This window comes from Anopheles marshallii, chromosome 3 (genome assembly GCF_943734725.1).
Source record: "Anopheles marshallii chromosome 3, idAnoMarsDA_429_01, whole genome shotgun sequence".
Classification (NCBI taxonomy): Eukaryota; Metazoa; Arthropoda; class Insecta; order Diptera; family Culicidae; genus Anopheles; species Anopheles marshallii.
In genome coordinates, this window is record NC_071327.1 from 35,801,617 (window position 1) to 35,820,044 (window position 18,428).

Genomic DNA, 18,428 nt, shown 5'->3' on the forward strand with positions numbered 1-18,428 from the left:
CGTCTCCGGTCTTCGTTCGTTCGGCGCATAATATAAGCAGCATAAAAACTGAAAACAGATACACACATACAGAGACGCATCCTCGCAGCAACACGCCAACGCCATCGCAGGCGTAGTGCAGACTACAACGCAACGAATCGAGACGGCTGCTGGTGCCACTTGTGGCTTGTCTCCAGATGTCAGACGTGTGCTACATCGACAGCATCAATGCTCGGAAGACCGATGGCACCCGCGACTCGCTTCAACGCACCACGAACCGGCGTTGCGTATAAATGGCGCGACACCGGTGACCGGCGCGCACTGTACCTACTGTTGCCCCATCCATATGAGGCAACAGGTATACATTATACGTAAAATGTGTGCAAAGGAAAAAAGGAAAGAATCGATTAATTCGCTCAATGTGTCATACTTTGATATTGAGCTACCATAAAATGCGTACCATGCTGGGCGGAAACGCTTCCAGTACACCCAATACATCAGGTGCTAGGAAATTATGATACGTAGCAGGAACTACAATGTTCAAAGCTGGCTGCCATTGCGTGACGTACAGAAACATGAGCACATATAGCACTGTTCCTTAAAATATTGCATTATTATTTTATTTCCATAATCATTCAAATATCAGAAAGTTTTGTTTCAATCCGTAATATTCTTTTCTTTTGTTTGTCAAATAATACTTTAAAAATCGTTTTACACTACATAATCTTGGGTCGTCTTATTTATTGTAATTCATACATTAAAAAGAGCTTTCCACCAAAAGAATGACACGGTCTTAAGCCAGTTTGCAATAATTTTGAAAATGTTATGTACTTTTACGTATTATAACTAATCAATTATATTTTGTGGGTTTAATGTATTAAAAGCTACCTTAAGTAACGTACACAATAATTCCTTCAGAATTATTCACACTTTTTTCGTTAGAACGGTTTGACTGTATCCGGATCCGGATACCAAATTTGAACCACATTGCTGTAGGGGCTGTTGAACCTTACAGCTGGAATACGTAGTTCTCACCTTCTCAGAGACTGGAGGCAACAACCTTCTTTAAATTCTCAGTTCTATAGTAAATCAATTTTGACATCACTAACAATACAAAATAAATACATTGAGTAGTGTAATTAATTTGTATTCGAACATTGTATTCTGGAAACCTTGTCTTGTCTATATCTGTACCTTATGAGAAGATCTAAAAATCATAAACTTAATTTTATCTCTTAGAAATTACTCAAAAAATTACAATTTTCTTCGATTTTTTAGTAACACTGGAACCCCAGAAAATCTTTGTCTCGTTCTACCAGTATTGGCTATACTTGATTTTACTTCCACGTTACAGGTTAGTGAGTATTGCGTACTCAAGGAAGTCTTCTGAAATTAGTTGTTCAACTGATTGTAAAATAAAATGGCGTTAATCGTGACTGCTCCATAGGACAACAATATTACCAATTTTATTTTTGTTTTTGTATTTTGTGTTTGAAGTTGAATAGAAATAATAAAATTCTTAATTGTATTATCTGTAATAATATAGGGATAATAATGTAATTTTAATAAGGATAATAAAGTAATTTTCATATTTACATACATATTAAAAAACATAACATATTTAAAATCTAGATTATTCTTTGGAATGATTTCTTACGATTTTCAATAAATGTTTTACCGTATGATTTTGCTTTTTTATTACTTTCAATACGTTCGAACATTTATGCTTTGGTAATTTTATTTACCCACAACTTACTGCAATGGTAAATTATCTTTGTATACAAACCTATTTGTATACAAACCACTTAACACAAGTAGATACGTATCGAAACGCGGTTATGGTGAAACACCCTTTGCAATGCAGAAAAACATTCTCACTAGCTCGTGAATTCCTTCTTGTCCACCAGCAGAGTCATCCCGTACCAGCGGCATACATCCAAAGCCTGTCACGGCTTAGCGCTCAGTTGCACAGCCCAGCAAAATGTGCCTCGGTATTATGTGGTTTTTTTTGTCGAATACAATTTTTTAATTTACTTTTGCAAAAAGCCCCAGAAATGTTTCAGCGTCTACAGCACAAAACGTCAGAGCTGGCAAACTGGTCTCAGGGCTGGCAAAAAGTTTCCCCTCACGTTGCACGTGGAAGTGGTGACGGTTAGGCCGGTGACAACTGGAAGAAAAAGCAGTTCAACGAAACCGAATCTAAGAGACCCACACTAAATCCCACCGGAATCGAGACTGGCGCAACGGTGTGGCGTACATTCGTTTCGCGCTCCCACACTCTTATCAACGGCACGAAAAATGCACATAAATAATGTATCGCCTGCGCCGGCGGGACGTCACTGAGAGCATGTGTGTGTGTGTGCGTATAAGTTGAGCAAATGCGTTTTTCATCCCGGTATGACGACAGTTGGGGGTCTCCGTAGCCCTCGCGAAGGTTTATTACTTCGTTTATCCCGATGCACTTTTTTCACCTCGAAAGTGCGTTCCATTTGTTCGATTTCTCAATGCTCAGCGTACAACATGGCAGTAGAAACGTTCTTGGATGATATCTGTTTTTTTTTTTTTCTATGTGCTATTCAGACGTATGGGGGTTATGGTTATGGACAACAACAGTCATATGCCAAATTGAGGAGGTGTTGAAAGTACTCCGCACGGAGACTTTAAATTTTGCCCACCAGACTGCGCCTGGCCGGTTACATTTTGAAGATATTTAGAATGAAAACATCAGCCGGGCCGGAAATCGCTAGGGCGTTCTTCTCGTCCCAATCCGTAGCGTGGATGACAAAAGCACAAATGAACGCTGACAAACGCACCAAAACAGCCGAAGTAGCTTTCATATTCTTCAGCGCTCTTATTGGGTTGGTGATGAGCTTCTCTCCCTGCAGACCGGTGACTAATGGTGAGAAATCGTAGGAGTCTCCTTGGAATTGGTCGGTGCATTTTGCGTGGCCGATCGTACGATCGTTTACCTTTTATGGTCATTCAGCGATGGAGGCGTCTGGCTTTTTTAAGGACAAAAGTTATTCCGCTGAGAGAAAGAGAAAAATACAATGCTATCGACATGATTCCTTCAAAAATTTTTAAATTAAATAATTTTAATTATAACTAACATTATGACAAATCATTGATCAGGCAGCGAAAAATATTCAAGAACACAATAAAATCGTTCTTAACGATAAACTTTAATGTTTAATTATCTTTTCTTTTAAATCTTTTCAATTCAAAATCTTATAAATAATACATTCACGAATGGAAAAATGGTAAATTTCTCATTTAAAATTCTGCATGCGATAAACAAAGTATCAGCTAGTTTTTCATTCAAAATAAAGTCTGCTATATCAAATATTTAAGGTAGAACACGACGGACAGCAAACTAAAAGCCACTCAAGCTAATATCACCACACTTTATGCGACATCACAATGTCATCAGCCAATAAAACTCATCCGACAACATCCAATAATGGTGACAAATGCATCATTCTCGCCCCCACATTGGCACAGGATTGTGCGCGCAAGACAAAAAGGATACCTGGTCATGGAGAAACAAAAAAAAAACAACAACGGAGGGAAAAACAGACCGTTGAACCTATCTCTCCGCCGGTGGAGCAAACCGACCGTGATCCTCAAAAACGATCGCTTTGCCCATGGTCGTGCTGATGTTTTGGAGTTTTGTTTTTGTCTCCGTTTCTTTCGCCGCTGACTAGCATCGTAACAAAAATAAGCACTTAAAATGCCATAAACATAAATCAACCCGCCACCAACAGGTGCAGCAACCCGGTGAGGAGCGGTGGGTCGACGACAACGAAGGGGATGGTGAGAATGCATATGCAGGTGCCAATCGTAAGCCGGTAAGCATAGCGTCCACTAGCCATGCTTTATGAAACCGCCTGCACAACCCGAGCCCGATCACTGTCGCCGGCCTCGATCGTCGCGGCAGTGGAATATGGAAGAAGCGACGGAGAATAGGAAAAGGCACAAGACAACGATAGCAAAACCGACCAACAGCGAGCTAGTGCAACAATACTCAATCCCCCTCGAGGTAAAAACCACCCAAAAGAAGGGTGGCGAATGCCAACTGATGGTGACGAATTGCACTACACGCAAACCGGACCATACAGGCATGAACTGCATGCGATGCACACACGAACGTGTGCACTGCGCTACAGGGTGCGAAGGGCACACGGTGTGACAGACTCGATGGCAAACAAACGGACACATTGCACATCATCCATTAATAGCATCGACACGATTTATTCGCGCCATTCTTTGCTCCATGCATCCTTCAGTCACTGCGAACCGGGCGCGGGCTGGCTGTTGCACCCACGAATGGTACGAATGAAGCCGGTGACGGTCCGCTCGATCCCTTCGGCACGACGCGATTGCTATCGCGGTTTTGTCACCAATCGTTTTCGTGGGAATGGAGCACATACATTCACACATATCACCAATAGAATGAAGAGGCTGAGCGATGATGGTACGCTGCATGGTATACAAAAGGCTTTGCACATTTGGAACAAACAGGTTTTTTCTCTCATTAATAGCATAAACACATTGTCAACACATATCATTCCATACGCAACAAAATAATGATAAGAAATTAATAATATTTCCTCATATTCACCTATCCGATCACCGGTTTATTGGACACCTGTGTATTGGATCACCTTTATTTGGACTGTATTAATGATGGGCATTCATTTACTTACTTTTGTTAAACAATTGTTTTTGATTGAAAAGAGCAAGAAAACTTTGTCGAAAATGTTGGTTCATTCTTATTATGATTTTTATTGGTTTAGCTTTGAAAGATACATGCTGAACAAGGTTGGTTCAGATCAACGTCTATGCAAAACTGAACACACCATTTCTCACCGAATCACCAAAGATATCAAAGGAGCCAAATAAATCCTTGAATTATTGGTGCCCGACGGTCCTGGCTGTAGGAGTTCTAGTAGTAGTACTAGAAGTACTAGTAACAGTAGTAGAAATAGTAGAATTTGCAGTAGTAGTAGTTAAAGTATTAGTTGTATTAGTAATAATAGTATTAGTAGTAGTAGTAAGAATAGCAGTAGTAATAGCAGCAGTTGTATTAGCGGTAAGAGTATTAGTATTAGCGGCAGTAGTAGTAGTAATAGTAGTAGTAGCAGTAGTGCAATTTTTGTCGATTGGTTTGTTTAACAACTTTAACATATTATTAGTATCGAATTTTAACAATAACTCAATATTTTGGAGTTTAGTGCGCGTTGTGAATTTTGTGAAAATTTTGCTAGATATAAGGTGGTGTGCTTAGGAGCGATGGGTATGGAAAAAATAAATAACTATCAACTTTGAACGCTCCAGAACTCCGCACCAGACTTGTTAATGACTAACTAGATATCAAACAATCTAGTTATACAAAGCATCCTTGGCTTGTTCAGTATGTTCTCAAGTAGAACACTAGAACACATGTTTGCAAAGTGCTCTATGGTATTTTATACTTAGAGCATACTGTTACAACATATAGCAGAAATCGGATCCTGTCGTGTGAAAACCGGTGCCACTGCCAGAGCACCCGCCCCGTTTTTTGTATTAAATATTTTTTTATGCAAAACTTTAATGCCTCCTAGTTCATTAGTGTAATTTAGTTATGATTACTTTATTTACAAATATTATAAATAGAAATATTTAAATTATAATTTAATATATTTTGGAGATCGTGTTGGAAGCTTAATAGCCATGCATCGATTTTGGTAGAATTTTTTACACTTAGGCGGTGGTGCATTGGTAGTGGCACCGGTTTTCACACAACAGACCCGGTTGAGAATACCATGCGGACCAATCCCCCGTACAAAGGACGGACTATCCAGCTTCAGGTAAATAAAGTCAAAGCAAGCTAGAATTAACAGGGCTACACCTTTGAGATTGTTATGCCGATGAAGACGTGGAGAAACTTGACGCGTATCAGTAAAAACGAGTAACCCGATAGTTCTAATGTACAGACGAGCAACAATAACGAGCTCTGTAAGTTGTACGATGATCTGTAACAATTTTATCTAGCCGGGGCTTACACCGGACAAATCATAAAATATTATTATACTGACTAGATATAATACTGGACAAACCAAATAGTTTTGGACTATATCGATCAGCACAAAAGTAACCTGAAATATTAAATCTCTTGCACCAGTACAGCAAAACAAAAGAGAACGAACAATATTTCTCAAATAGATTATCTAAAATAGTTCCATAATAGACCATTAGGACGATGGTTGTGAAGATTGTTGCCACAAGCTTGAATTACAATTTGGTGAATATGTTAAATAAATATCCTTTTCTTTATGATAAACTGAAACTTGAATCGATCTGTTCCTCCTTTTCCCAAACGCTATAACACATTAAAACATTTTATGCTACACCAATTAAGGTCCACACCTATGACACCTTAAGTTTTTGGGGTCATACTTTGCATCTGCAGCTTTGGCATGACAAATAGCATTGGCAGTAGGGAGAAGAAAAAAAACTAACGATCTCCTCATACCTTGGCGTCAAACAGTCGTGTGCGGTAGTCGCAAAATTTGACATTTAATGAGTTTGGAAGGTAATTAACGTAGATCATCGGCGATGAGAACCGTTAGCAAAGACGAATGCGTCCAGTGTGTCGTACGACTGTCATAGCCTTCCTAGTGTCCCCTAACGGGCAGTCGGTACCGATTTGATAGGTGCACTTGTAAACATATTTTCAATGCAATTAAACCACCCGCCGGGGGATCGTTTGCCAGCACCCACGTTACAAGGTAGAATCGGTTACCGAATGCGGATGATCTTCAACGTTTGCGAGGGAGCTGTCCAGATACGGACAGCATGTGATGCGTTTCTCGTAGCGGGAACATTTATCTTCGCACACCTCCAATCGCACGAAACCAACCGGTCGATGGATCTACCGGTGATAAACTTATAATTAACACTCCACACACTGCCACAAAACTCTCGAAGCACTCGCAAACTACTGAACCCAGTCCGAGCGGAGGACTCGTTTGTGCGCTCGCTTTACATGCCCGTAATTTTGTAAACATGCGTGAAGTCGCTGCATGAAGTCTTAATGCTGGCGTTTGGTTTGCGTGTATCGCGATCGGAGCAGCTGGAGATTGTGTACAACCGAACCCGGTACATATATTGAACGCATGTCGCTCGTTCTAGCCGCACCACGTACCTGTCACGCTCAATGATGCCGGTGCCGGTGGGTGGAAGGATGCCTCTTGGCCAGCCGTTTCGGTGCAATCGTCCCGAAGACGAGTAGGTGTTTGATTTAATTAGTAAATAAATAAGCTAACCTCATGAGTTTATAATGTCACTTAATTATATGCGAACGAAATCGTACATAATTCATGTTAAATTGCTGATTTTAAATGTCTCATTTAAGACAAAATGCGCATCTAGATGCTGGTAATGTGGCGTGTACTGGCTGGCCCAGAAGGTGTGCTTAACGTTCAGCCGTCAAGCACCGTTACCATTTGCGACCATTTTCACCGGCACCACCGATGGCAATGACCGTGGCAGGTATTAGTGTTCGCATGGTTAGACTAGGATTTATGAAATGCAAAATCCTAGAAACGTGATTCCAAGCGCAAACACGATGGAGGCGCATGGTAGCTATTATGTTTGTAAATAATTTTCCTTTTTCTTCAAATGAAATGCGAAGCGGGTTTATTTAGGTGTTGGTTTCTGTAGAAAATATCTACCGCATCACTGTTTTATATGGATTTAAATTAAATTATGAAGCACCAATTATAACGAAGCAATATAAACTGCAACTATGTCTGCAGTTGCAAACATTTTTTTATTCGTTTGTTGAGGTGTGACTTGCATGAAATTTTAATCCACCAGGGAATCCACCAGGGATAAGGGGCTTATAAAATGTAGAAGAAAGAAGATTTCTCATTCTTTTACTCATAATTTGTGATGAACAATATCTCTCTTTCGCGGAGTGTCATAATTATATGATTCTTAGATTTATTATCTAGATACTAAAGTTTAGTTAACTGCCATTCATACCAGAATAAACTAGCAATTATGAAATACCTAATCCAACTATCATTTTTTTGAATACTTTAACATAGACGCCAAACCGTTTTTTGGTGTTAGAACCTCTTTGCGATTTTGCCCTGCTACAGAAGTCTTGTAAACCGCTCATGGTCTGTGACCTCCATCGTCTGTCAATCTATTATTCCGGCCTTTTTGGCGGACACTTTAACGCCGTAACACTTTCTCCCTGGGTGACCAAAAACTATTATAAGTGCTGGGTCGCCCAGTGTCTTTCTAATGATAACACTAGTCCACTGGAGCCGCACGATTCGCTGTATGATAGTGGCACCAATAATACAGGGTCAAGATAAAATAATGTCCATAGTTGATCCATACAAAAGGGTTTCATTGTTCATTTAAATTTTGTTCGTATTTACTGACATCAAATTTCCATTATCCTATTGAAATAGTAATTGTAGTATAAAGCATACAAATTGCGAATATATACGAATATTATTTTATACGCGAATATATATTTTAAATTGTAGATTCAGCGACAGGTGCAAAAGCAAGTGTGACGCGTGTATCTTTTCGTAATTTCGTGTCCATTTTGACCAAGTTCAATCATACCGAGATGAAATTAGTGTGTCAAGGTCTATTTGGACTGCTGTGACTACAATCTTTCGTGCCTCAATTTGAACGTTATTTTTATTTTATCTCAAAAATACTCTTAACGGAAAAAAGTAGTGCAAAAGTTTACGAAATATGAATAATAAAATTATCTGAATGTGTAAAAATGCTTTTAAAATGTTAGCAATTGCATTAATCATGGCAAAAGACGCTATTTTTATCCTGCCGTTGTGCATTTAATTTAAATTGAAATCGAACCACCGCGAAGTATTCAATCTCAATTGCTATAAACACAACAACCGGTTCGGTTTATCCGCGCTTCCCGAACTACCGGGGTTTGTCACTTTTCACCCCCGGATAATCGAAGTTTCATTGTGCTTTTTGTTTCCTTGTGTCTCTGCGGGCCGGCTGTGCTGAAATTTCCGCTAACAGATTTGCGACATCAAATCCGCAAACGCGTGTGTTCGCTAAACTTGTACGTCACTTCACCACGTCGCTACTCCACCATTCGAACCGAAACAAGGCTAGCCGGTCAATCGTCGTCCAAAGTGTACAAGTTGCTTGGTGCGGTGTGCGGACGATGAAGAGGTGCGGTCGGGCCGCGTAGAACAAAACATCCGGAAGTGATACGATACTGCCAAAACCAGACCAACCAAGCACAATCGACTACAGTGCCCTACACCCACGGATGTGCACTGTCCCACAGGGCCAAGATGGGCGCGTTGCATACTCTGTACAATCGTAGCATTCCTGCTTTCTTCTGCTACCTAAGCTAGTTCACCTTTGCTCGGCTCCTGCTAGCGCCTGAGTATTTCGAAAGGTGAACCGGGATAGTCGAGTGTGTAACAGTAGGTGCCTACGCCGCACGCACAAGAGGACGAAGACGACGAAGACGGCGACGACTTTTTTCTTTTGAAGACGCACGCTGCAAAAAGAATCTTTTGCTAGCGAAAAGACGAAGACGTAAACGAGAAAACGGCGACGAAATACCGGACAGGACGAATGCAAAACCGTGCAAGATCGGTGTACCGTGTGTATGTGCGTCCCGTAAGTGGGAATGAGAAAGTGTGCGTGTATGGGCGCGTGTGAAGGTGATGTAAAAAGCTGTACGTTTGCAATCGTCGTGTGCCTCTAGTGGTTTTTGTTGTTGCTGGCGTTCCATTGTGGCTGTGTTTTGGCTGCTGTGTGTATATATATCTCTATACACATCTATATGTATGAGCGTGCGTGCGTGTATTTGTAGGTGTGCGAATCGTAGGTGCAGTGGAGTGTGAAGTAAGAAACCAAAAGATCATCGCTCTGTGCAGGCAACGAACAACCCCTTGTGTGGCGCAGCGGTAAAATCAGCCACACACACACACGCCGTCTGCAACAGCGAGAAAACATCGTCCTGACCATCTGACATCATCACGCAGATTGGTATGTTTACTGCATCTCCACCCCCACAATTCGCGAAACGAGCCAAACCGTACAGACGGGAAAGGGATGATGATGATGGTGTGGTTGCCCTTTACCCCAACACCGCTTAATTTAAAACAAGAAAAATCCGCATTCACCAATTTCATAAAACCAAACGAAAAAACCTCTATTCCAAGATAAGGTTTAACAAAAACACAAACAAAGTAACCGTTTGTGACACGAAAAGCGTTGGTTAAGTTGTGTTAATTGCAACCCCTGAATGTTGGAAGCGGTGACCACTACGACAAAAGAAATAAGTTAAATTAATGTATGGAGCTCAATTTCGCCACACGTCGCACAATGTCAAAACCCGGACTGCCCATAACCTTTAATGCCAATCATCATGCTTTTGTTTTAGTAACTTATGAATCCTTCCACACCAGGCCAAATGGAGGTTATAAGTCCGCACGCGTGGAAGCACTGGCAGATAATTATGCCCACTTGTATGGTTCTTCATGGTTCTATCCACTGCGCGTACTCCGTACGCAAACATTGTCACTGTAGAAACAATATACAGGCATCGGCATCGGCACTCAATACGGCAGATTTTTTTGTTTGTGTTTGAAACCGAAAAAAACACACATATTTCGCGCTAACAGACGGATGCGCGACTCGTGCTCAACCCTATGTTCCTTCTTTCATCACAGAAGCGGCAGTATCATGCACACCCGCGGACACCTGTTACGCCTGCAACGGAGGAGCCGTAAACGATCGCCTCCTCCACTTTGACGGAACTCTGGTTTTGTGTTTCCGATTATTATCAATCCCGCACTAGGAAACCACACAACGTTTGGGTCTACCAGCTGCTGCCGGCTGATGAACCTAGCCAACCGAACAGCAGGAGTAAAAAAAAACCCCAATAGGGGAGCGGATTTGGAGGAGGAGGGCGAATGGACACAGTTTGGCGTTAACGGACGTGTGCGGCCCACATGCTATACACGCTTAATTTGGTGCTAGGATGGACCCACATGTACCACATAGTGATGTGTGTGACCCGGTGAAATAAACGACACGTAAACCCGGGTTCATCTTGACGGGAGATTCGCATTTTTTTTTACGTGGCCTCTTGCGCTTGGCAAAAAAAGGAGCTATATTTAGGACGGAGCGTAAAGAAGAAACTCTTCTTCAGTCCATCCGGTAAGCGCTTGCAAAGGGAAGGGGAGGGGGACCTCCCTCTAAACGAAGCATAAATTAAATTTTATGTTTTAACTCTTCATTTGTAAACGCTCTTTTTTGCGGCTGTTTGATAAATCCACTTGTTTATATGCAGACTCCTATATCTTCCGCCTGATCGCGCTGTGAGATATAGCTGCTGGTGCAATATGTGCACCAACAGGAGCGGATGAAGATCGCGATGTTATTTGTTACACTGTGTTGATATGACGTTTTTTGATAATGATGGGTAATCTAAGCGAGAGTGTCGCATGAAGAATATGCGCTTATCAGCGCGACGAATTCCTCGTCACATAAACTCGATCGTCGCCATGGCAAGTTGAATGCCAATCTTCTGGTGCACCCATGCTATGTGTTTGTAATGTGTTGTCGCTCAATGTCAGTTTGTATTTGACGACTGGTAAACATTGCGGAGCATTTATGAAAGAAATGAACTGTGCTAAGTACGATGAATCACCCCTTTAAAAAGTTTCTGTTTTGTTTCATTCGTAGGAATATCAACTATCATATCCTCCCGGACACGTATTTGATTTGCTTTTACACATTACCTCGCACAGTACAACAGGGCAAGATGGTGAAGGAAAAACCAAACTCGATACGCATCTACGATAAGGACGGATACCGTCGTCGCGCGGCATGTATTTGCGTACGATCGGAGGCTGAGGCGGAAGTATGATAAATGGATCACATTTTGTGACTGTTGTAAATGATGAAGAATTAACAAAATCGCGCTATTTTCTCCAAACCACATTTACTTTCGCAGGTTCTGTTGGTCACATCGTCAAGACGACCGGAGTTGTGGATCGTTCCAGGTGGTGGCGTTGAACCGGAAGAGGAAGCATCATTAACTGCAACACGAGAGGTACTGGAAGAGGCTGGAGTGATGGGCCAGCTTGGCCGCTGTCTTGGCGTGTTTGAGGTAACAAATTCCCACAATCTGTTATTTTGTTTTAGCGTTGAGTGAATCTGATTCGGGTTCATTAATCTGCATGAATGGCTCTTCATTTCTATGCTAAAGAATCGTGGTTCGTGATATTATTATGTTTTAAAGCAAGAATTTCTCAGCCGATGAAATAACCCAAGTTAGCATTCAATTGCGTGCACCAAATGAGCGAAGATCCAATCGGGCTGAGAACGAAAGTCAGCCCTACGAATTAAAAATATAAACTAAAACAATTGCTAGAAGGCGGATCGTTTGACGGTGGCCAAGGCTACGATGTTAAGAAGGATGAGACGATGAATGAGGATGTCGGACTTAATCCTACCTAGAAGATGCGAATCAGTTACCCGCCAGTGACAGGAGACGTGAAGGAGCACAGTGAGCTCGTTAGTTAGATAAAATTGAAGCTAAACCTGTCGGAGATTGGCAGCAGCTAGAGGTAGAGTAGAGCGGCCTTAGACCGAGTTCCCAGCACAAGGATTGATGATCTGACCATGGCAGCACGCCTTGCTGAACTGCGAGCGGTCCAATAAAAAAGAATAGTTGCTAATATAACGAATGATAGCAGTATTTGGAGCTATTTCCACATAACAGAACTTTTTATTTCAAACACTAAAAACAAGCAATAAATCAAAGTAAAATCAAGTATTCTTAAGTATTCATACATTCATTAGTCGATCAGAATTCATGCATCTGCAGGGATTCATGAATGTTCAATGAATAATGAATATGTGAGAAATGAAATTTCTAGAATTTCTCACTATATTTCAAAGCCGATTCATGTTTTCAACATATCTCGAAATTTTTCATATGAATAACTCTTCTTAGAGTTACTAACGGATTCATTAGATACAACAATAATTTAATTTAATTTATTTCTTGTGCCATTCGGTTATCAAAACCGCGTAAAATTAATCTCTCGATATATATATATATAAATAGTAATTGCTATATAAATTAATCGTACATTGTCCTCCTTACTACAGAACACCGAACACATGCACCGTACCGAGGTGTTCGTAATGGTTGTCACCCAGGAGCTGGACGAATGGGAAGATTCGAAAACGATCGGCCGAAAGCGACAGTGGTTCTCGATCGAGGAGGCCCTCTCGCAGTTGGCGCTGCACAAACCGACCCAGCGCCATTACCTGCAGCAGTTGCGCCACTCGAAGCACCGGACATACTCATCGTCCGACCCACCGCCAATTATATCCGAACATGATAATGACGACTTTACGAGCGAACCCGAAACGAACAATTGCACGCCGTCGGAAGAGAATGTCGGCGACAAGGATACGACCGAATCGACACCGACGACACCACCCGCCTGCAACACTATGACAAACGATGGCGATGGTGCACCTGAGGAAGCTGCGAATGAACCGGTATCGCCACCACCGACTCCAACTACTTAAATCTCTCCATGAAATTACTGGGTTTAAAATCGATATTTTAGTACACAACTGGAAGTGGAGAGAGAGAGAGAGGATCTTCATCAGCAACAGGACTGTATATTGTTTTGTTTCGTTTTCATTTATATTGTTGGTGAATAGATCTATTTCACCATTCATATTTTTGTATCTTACAACTCGAATACTTTTGGAAATCTGCCCTGGAACATGTTTATAGAAAGTTTTGTCACTTCGTACTGTGCTTAATATAAATGACTGTGCAGCAAAAACTGACGAAAAACGAAAAAAATAACACAGGCGAGGAGGAGACAACCGCGGGCTAAGCTCTTGCATTGCTTAGCGCAATAGGATTCAAGCACCAATCAGTAGATGCGTACCCTTGAACAAACAAAGCCATTTGGAACATAAGGAAGAAAAACAAAATCATACCAAATTTTACAGCTGTGCATTGTTGCTTCGCCTTAAGATTTTGGACACCACCGTTTCGAAAAAGTGTAACCGATAAGAATAAGTGCAGTAATAGTGTTGTACGGCTATTAGCGTAGCTGTGAAGATAAAAGAAATCGAGATTATTAAGAGAGAGACGTACAACACTAGTGGGGTTATCGTTTTGCTTACCTTTTTATTTTTTTTTTGCTAGAACGCGATTCATGGCCAATTATACCAGACCCTGTAACCCGTTTGAGTGGCGAAGAAAATGCAGTTCAAACGTTATATTATCGTTCGAAAGGAACAAAGCGCGTTAAAAAAGAGCCTCGAGAACATACGTTTTTGCTGTTATCGAAAAGGAATGTTTATGTTCAATGTTGTGCTCGGAAACCTTTGCCAATAGCAAGACTCTTTCAGTTTTATTCAATCGTTTTCTTTGTGCTAAACACATCACTCAGCATGCAAATGTTTGATGTGGCGTAGATGATGGAAACAATCGAAACCAATTATTGCGACGTTAGCATTCGCACTGACACGAACCTCTGAATCCCACAAACTCGTACTGTACTGTGCGCTATCTAAGCAGGAAAAGATAGGAAACAAAAGCTAGCATGCAAGCTGTATAGTTACGTTGAAGTAGAAACTAACTAACGGAAACAGATACAGACGTACTACAGAAAATTACAACAAACAGTTGAACTAATAGGAATAATGTAGCACTTGTCGCACTCTCACTCTTTCAGCAATCCCACGGGGTGAGATACCATGTTTAAGTTTAAAACAGCTAAAAACAGTCTTTACGTCATGTTACTGAAGATCAATGTGTTGTCAAGCAGTAGAGAGAAGTATAAAACTGACAAAAAACTCGTCCCACACATCCCCATCTGGAAGGAAGATATGTTTTTAATAAGTTCTCAATCAAATCGCGTGATGAGAGAAAATACTTTGCAAAGGCACAGCTATCACAGAGAAACAAACTGATGTGAGGCAGAAAATTAAATATAAATCTATATACAAATACTCTGGGGCACCTTGCACGTGACAATGTGCTTCATTAATAACGAGTGGGATACGTGTGATTGTTGGAAGGTGGATTTCAAAGACCCACGCGGCTTATATTACAGAGTGAGAATGTGAAAACGGACGAAACATTTAGGGAAAATGAAAGTAAAACTTTTACTGTACCAGTGGCGGCAAGTATTTGGCAAGGTGTGTCGTGTAAGGAAAAGAAGAAATTAAAAAGAACCAACCATTTGCTACTACTACTACTACTACTAACGACGACTAAACAGACGGAACGCAACGCGGCAAAGCAAAGCGGCCGGAGTATATAGTGCTCGGGCTAGTAATGGTTGCGTTAAGGTTTGCAAATTTATACCTTTAACTACTTATACTAATGATACTTTATTATTGTAATTTATCAATATAAGCACAGTCCAACCGCTGGTCCGAAATTGCATGAAAACAGAAATCTGAAAAAAAAAAACAGCTCTACCATACGCTCAAGAAAAGCGGAAAAATAGCGCTGGACGATGAAGCTAAAATTTTGTTAAAGGTTTTTTTTATTTGGGTGGGAAAGGCAAAAAACAGTTAAGCCAGGTTACGGTTTTAAGCAGGAGGGTGGAAAGCGCTAGATACTAAACCTTAAGAATTCAAAGTTATTAACACCTACTCCAGTACTGCAAATGCAAAACTCACCACGACACAGTTACACACTAGTGTTGTGGAACAGTATAACTTCTATAAAAAAAACTATGTTTCGGAAGTAAAATGTGTTACAAATGGAGTGCAGTGACGAGAAGTAAGAAAAAATGTCGTAAGAATACATCAAATGTATTTGAATTTATTATATAAAAAAAAAAACAAACGGAAAGAGAAACAACCAAACGTTGCCGAACAACGATACGGAAGCTGTTGTTTTTAATTGTTTTGTTGCACTTTTTGATTGCATGATGATAGTATCCGGTTTTACCGACTGCTTTGAATTGTCGACATTTTCCGACTAAGTCGAGCGGGGTTCAACTCGAATTCGGGCAGCTCTTACCAAACGTCAAATCCATCTGTTCGTTGTTTTGCTTTCCATATAGCTGCATTGTGTACGTCGTTGCTTCCTGTACAGAAGACAAAATTATTGTTTACATATTCTCAGCGAATTCGGTGCGTTCTGCCCACAGCAAACGATTTGATTACGTGTGCTATATTGGAAACGAACCGTTCTAAAGAGGACTCGGAGATGGCCGAATCAACCGAGTCCAACAATTCCACTCCTACCAGTGCCCGGTCGGAAGATGGCGACAGAGAAGAAATGTCGAAGAAACCAGAAGCAACATCATCAAGTAAGCAACTGTTATGTGAAGATTTTTAACGGAGTTAATGTACTGAGCAATTTTATACATCTTACTTTACGCAGCAGATTCTAAACTCGAGTGTCCCGTATGTCTGCAGACGTGCGTCCATCCCGTCCGGTTACCCTGTGGTCACATTTTTTGCTTCCTATGTGTGAAGGTTAATCTAACACCAGAAAGCAAACGTACTATCAAACTCCAGTCTAACACATACTTTTATCTCACCGTATAGGGCGTTGCATTCAAAAATTTACGCTGCGCTATGTGCCGTTGTGATATTCCACTGACCTATCTAGATCATCCGCAACTAGTAAACGGTGTGGAGGAGATAGTGCGTGCAGCTACCGCAACCGTATCGGATGGTAATGAGTACCGCTGGTACTACGAGGGTGGTCACGGATGGTGGCAGTACGATGAACGCACCAGCCAGGAGCTGGAAGAAGCCTATCTGCGGGGCGACAAGAGTTGCAAAATATTGGTGGCCGGATTCGTGTACATCGTCTCGTTCGAACACAAGTGTCAGATACGGCAGAATGATTATTCGCGCATACGGCGCATTAAACGGGATCTGGTGAGCATACCGAAGAAGGGCGTTGCCGGGTTGCGGCTTGAAACGGGTGACAACAACCCGCCATCGACCACGAGCAACGACATGAACGAGCTGTCTTCCGCGATGGGTGAAATGAATCTCAATGAAGGTGCTTCCACGTCTGCCTCCACATTAGCCACTGGGATGGTTAATGTGCCAGCTATGGGGGATTCGATCGAAGCTAATGAACATGAACCGGAGCCAGATGGTGGCAGTGGTGCTGAGAGTGAAAGTTCCGCCGGTCTCGGTAACGAGACAGATGAGGTGCCCTGCATTTCGACCCCTACAGTTACTTCTCCAACCAGTGGAAGCAGTACTTCTGCAAGAAGCAGTGTAAATGAACGTGCAAATCCCCGAATGCAGGAGCTGATCGATCTCAACCATCACGAATACTCAGCTTCAGACAGTGATGACGAAGGAAGTGATGATGGGGATGATAACTTACTTGTGCTATAATTTCATTTTGAGCACTCTAAACTGCTAGGACACAGCAAATTCCTCACGCAGCATTGATCAATGCAACTTTTTTCGCGCGTACAAGAAAAAGAAACGGAAGAACGCAAGTTGTACGCATTAAGGCATTCTAACGTGATATAAAAGTATATGCATAGTTCTATTTACTCTCTACCCTAGCATTAGATCATTGATATGGTCGGCGCGCAAACTACTACTAAAAAGACGCTAAAACACGGATAAAACCGTGGAATTGTGTTATTCATAGCATATTATTTCTCATGAAAGAGAAGCGTCACTACGATATTGCAACGTTTTTATACATACCTTCTATATTTTTAATTCTATAATTTGTGTGAATTTTACGGTTTTATTCCCGGCGCATCGGGAAAGATTAGTTTAAGTTAATTGAATTACTCTGTTTCTTGGCCTTTCGAAATAACACTCATTATTATATTAAAAAAATAGATTGGATAACTACTGATCAAATTGATTATACAAGTTTTACGTTTGCAATTGCTTCAGTTGTTTAATAAAACCAGCATTTGGTTGTACGCAGGGTCTTTTGCTTTTGATCGTTCCGAATGCCTGCATGAAGGATTGATCGCATCGCTGCATCAGATAACCGGCCACTACCGACGTCGATCTAGACACTCCGGCGTTGCAATGCACCAATACCCGCCCACCATGCGCTCGACATTCGTCTATAAAGCTGTTTGTTTTTACCAGCACCTCCGACAAGTTTGTTTCCGGAAGGTCCAAACATTCCACAAACATTGTCTCAATCGTACGTTGACCATCGCTATCGTACTCCTCGATTGGTGGTGTTTCAATCCCAACGCTGAGCACGTGGGTTATGCCGTATTTTTCCACCACCTCCTGCCGTACGCAGTCCTGTGAGCCAAGGTAGAGAAATTGTGCCACAATGCAGGCCGGTATCTGATCGGGACTGTTATCTACTATGAACCCTAGCCTTGGTGGTGCATCGATTTCGAGATTATTGCGGAAGATTTTCCTACTAC

At 41.5% G+C, this 18,428-nt stretch overlaps 2 protein-coding genes across 2 annotated transcripts; both read left to right on the forward strand.

The window, feature by feature from the left end:
• Nucleotides 1-11,736: 11,736 nt before the first annotated feature.
• Nucleotides 11,737-13,593, forward strand: LOC128713711 (diphosphoinositol polyphosphate phosphohydrolase 1). The gene is made up of 3 exons (XM_053808574.1): nt 11,737-11,908; nt 12,002-12,157; nt 13,165-13,593. The coding sequence occupies exons 1-3, from the start codon at nt 11,810-11,812 to the stop codon at nt 13,591-13,593; spliced, it is 684 nt and encodes a 227-aa protein (XP_053664549.1). The 5' UTR covers nt 11,737-11,809.
• A 2,659-nt stretch (nt 13,594-16,252) lies between these two features.
• LOC128713884 (E3 ubiquitin-protein ligase rnf146) lies at nt 16,253-17,409 on the forward strand. Its single transcript, XM_053808755.1, has 3 exons — nt 16,253-16,355; nt 16,430-16,524; nt 16,597-17,409. The coding sequence occupies exons 1-3, from the start codon at nt 16,253-16,255 to the stop codon at nt 17,407-17,409; spliced, it is 1,011 nt and encodes a 336-aa protein (XP_053664730.1).
• Nucleotides 17,410-18,428: the final 1,019 nt, after the last annotated feature.

Excerpts from the sequence above, each read along its gene's own strand:
- LOC128713711 (XM_053808574.1), top strand. The coding sequence starts at position 11,810 with ATGGTGAAGGAAAAACCAAACTCGATACGCATCTACGATAAGGACGGA. Across the intron at positions 11,909-12,001 it reads GATCGGAGGCTGAGGCGGAA|GTTCTGTTGGTCACATCGTC; the intron begins GTATGATAAATG and ends TTACTTTCGCAG. Across the intron at positions 12,158-13,164 it reads GCTGTCTTGGCGTGTTTGAG|AACACCGAACACATGCACCG; the intron begins GTAACAAATTCC and ends TCCTTACTACAG.
- LOC128713884 (XM_053808755.1), top strand. The coding sequence starts at position 16,253 with ATGGCCGAATCAACCGAGTCCAACAATTCCACTCCTACCAGTGCCCGG. Across the intron at positions 16,356-16,429 it reads ACCAGAAGCAACATCATCAA|CAGATTCTAAACTCGAGTGT; the intron begins GTAAGCAACTGT and ends TACTTTACGCAG. Across the intron at positions 16,525-16,596 it reads TTTGCTTCCTATGTGTGAAG|GGCGTTGCATTCAAAAATTT; the intron begins GTTAATCTAACA and ends CTCACCGTATAG.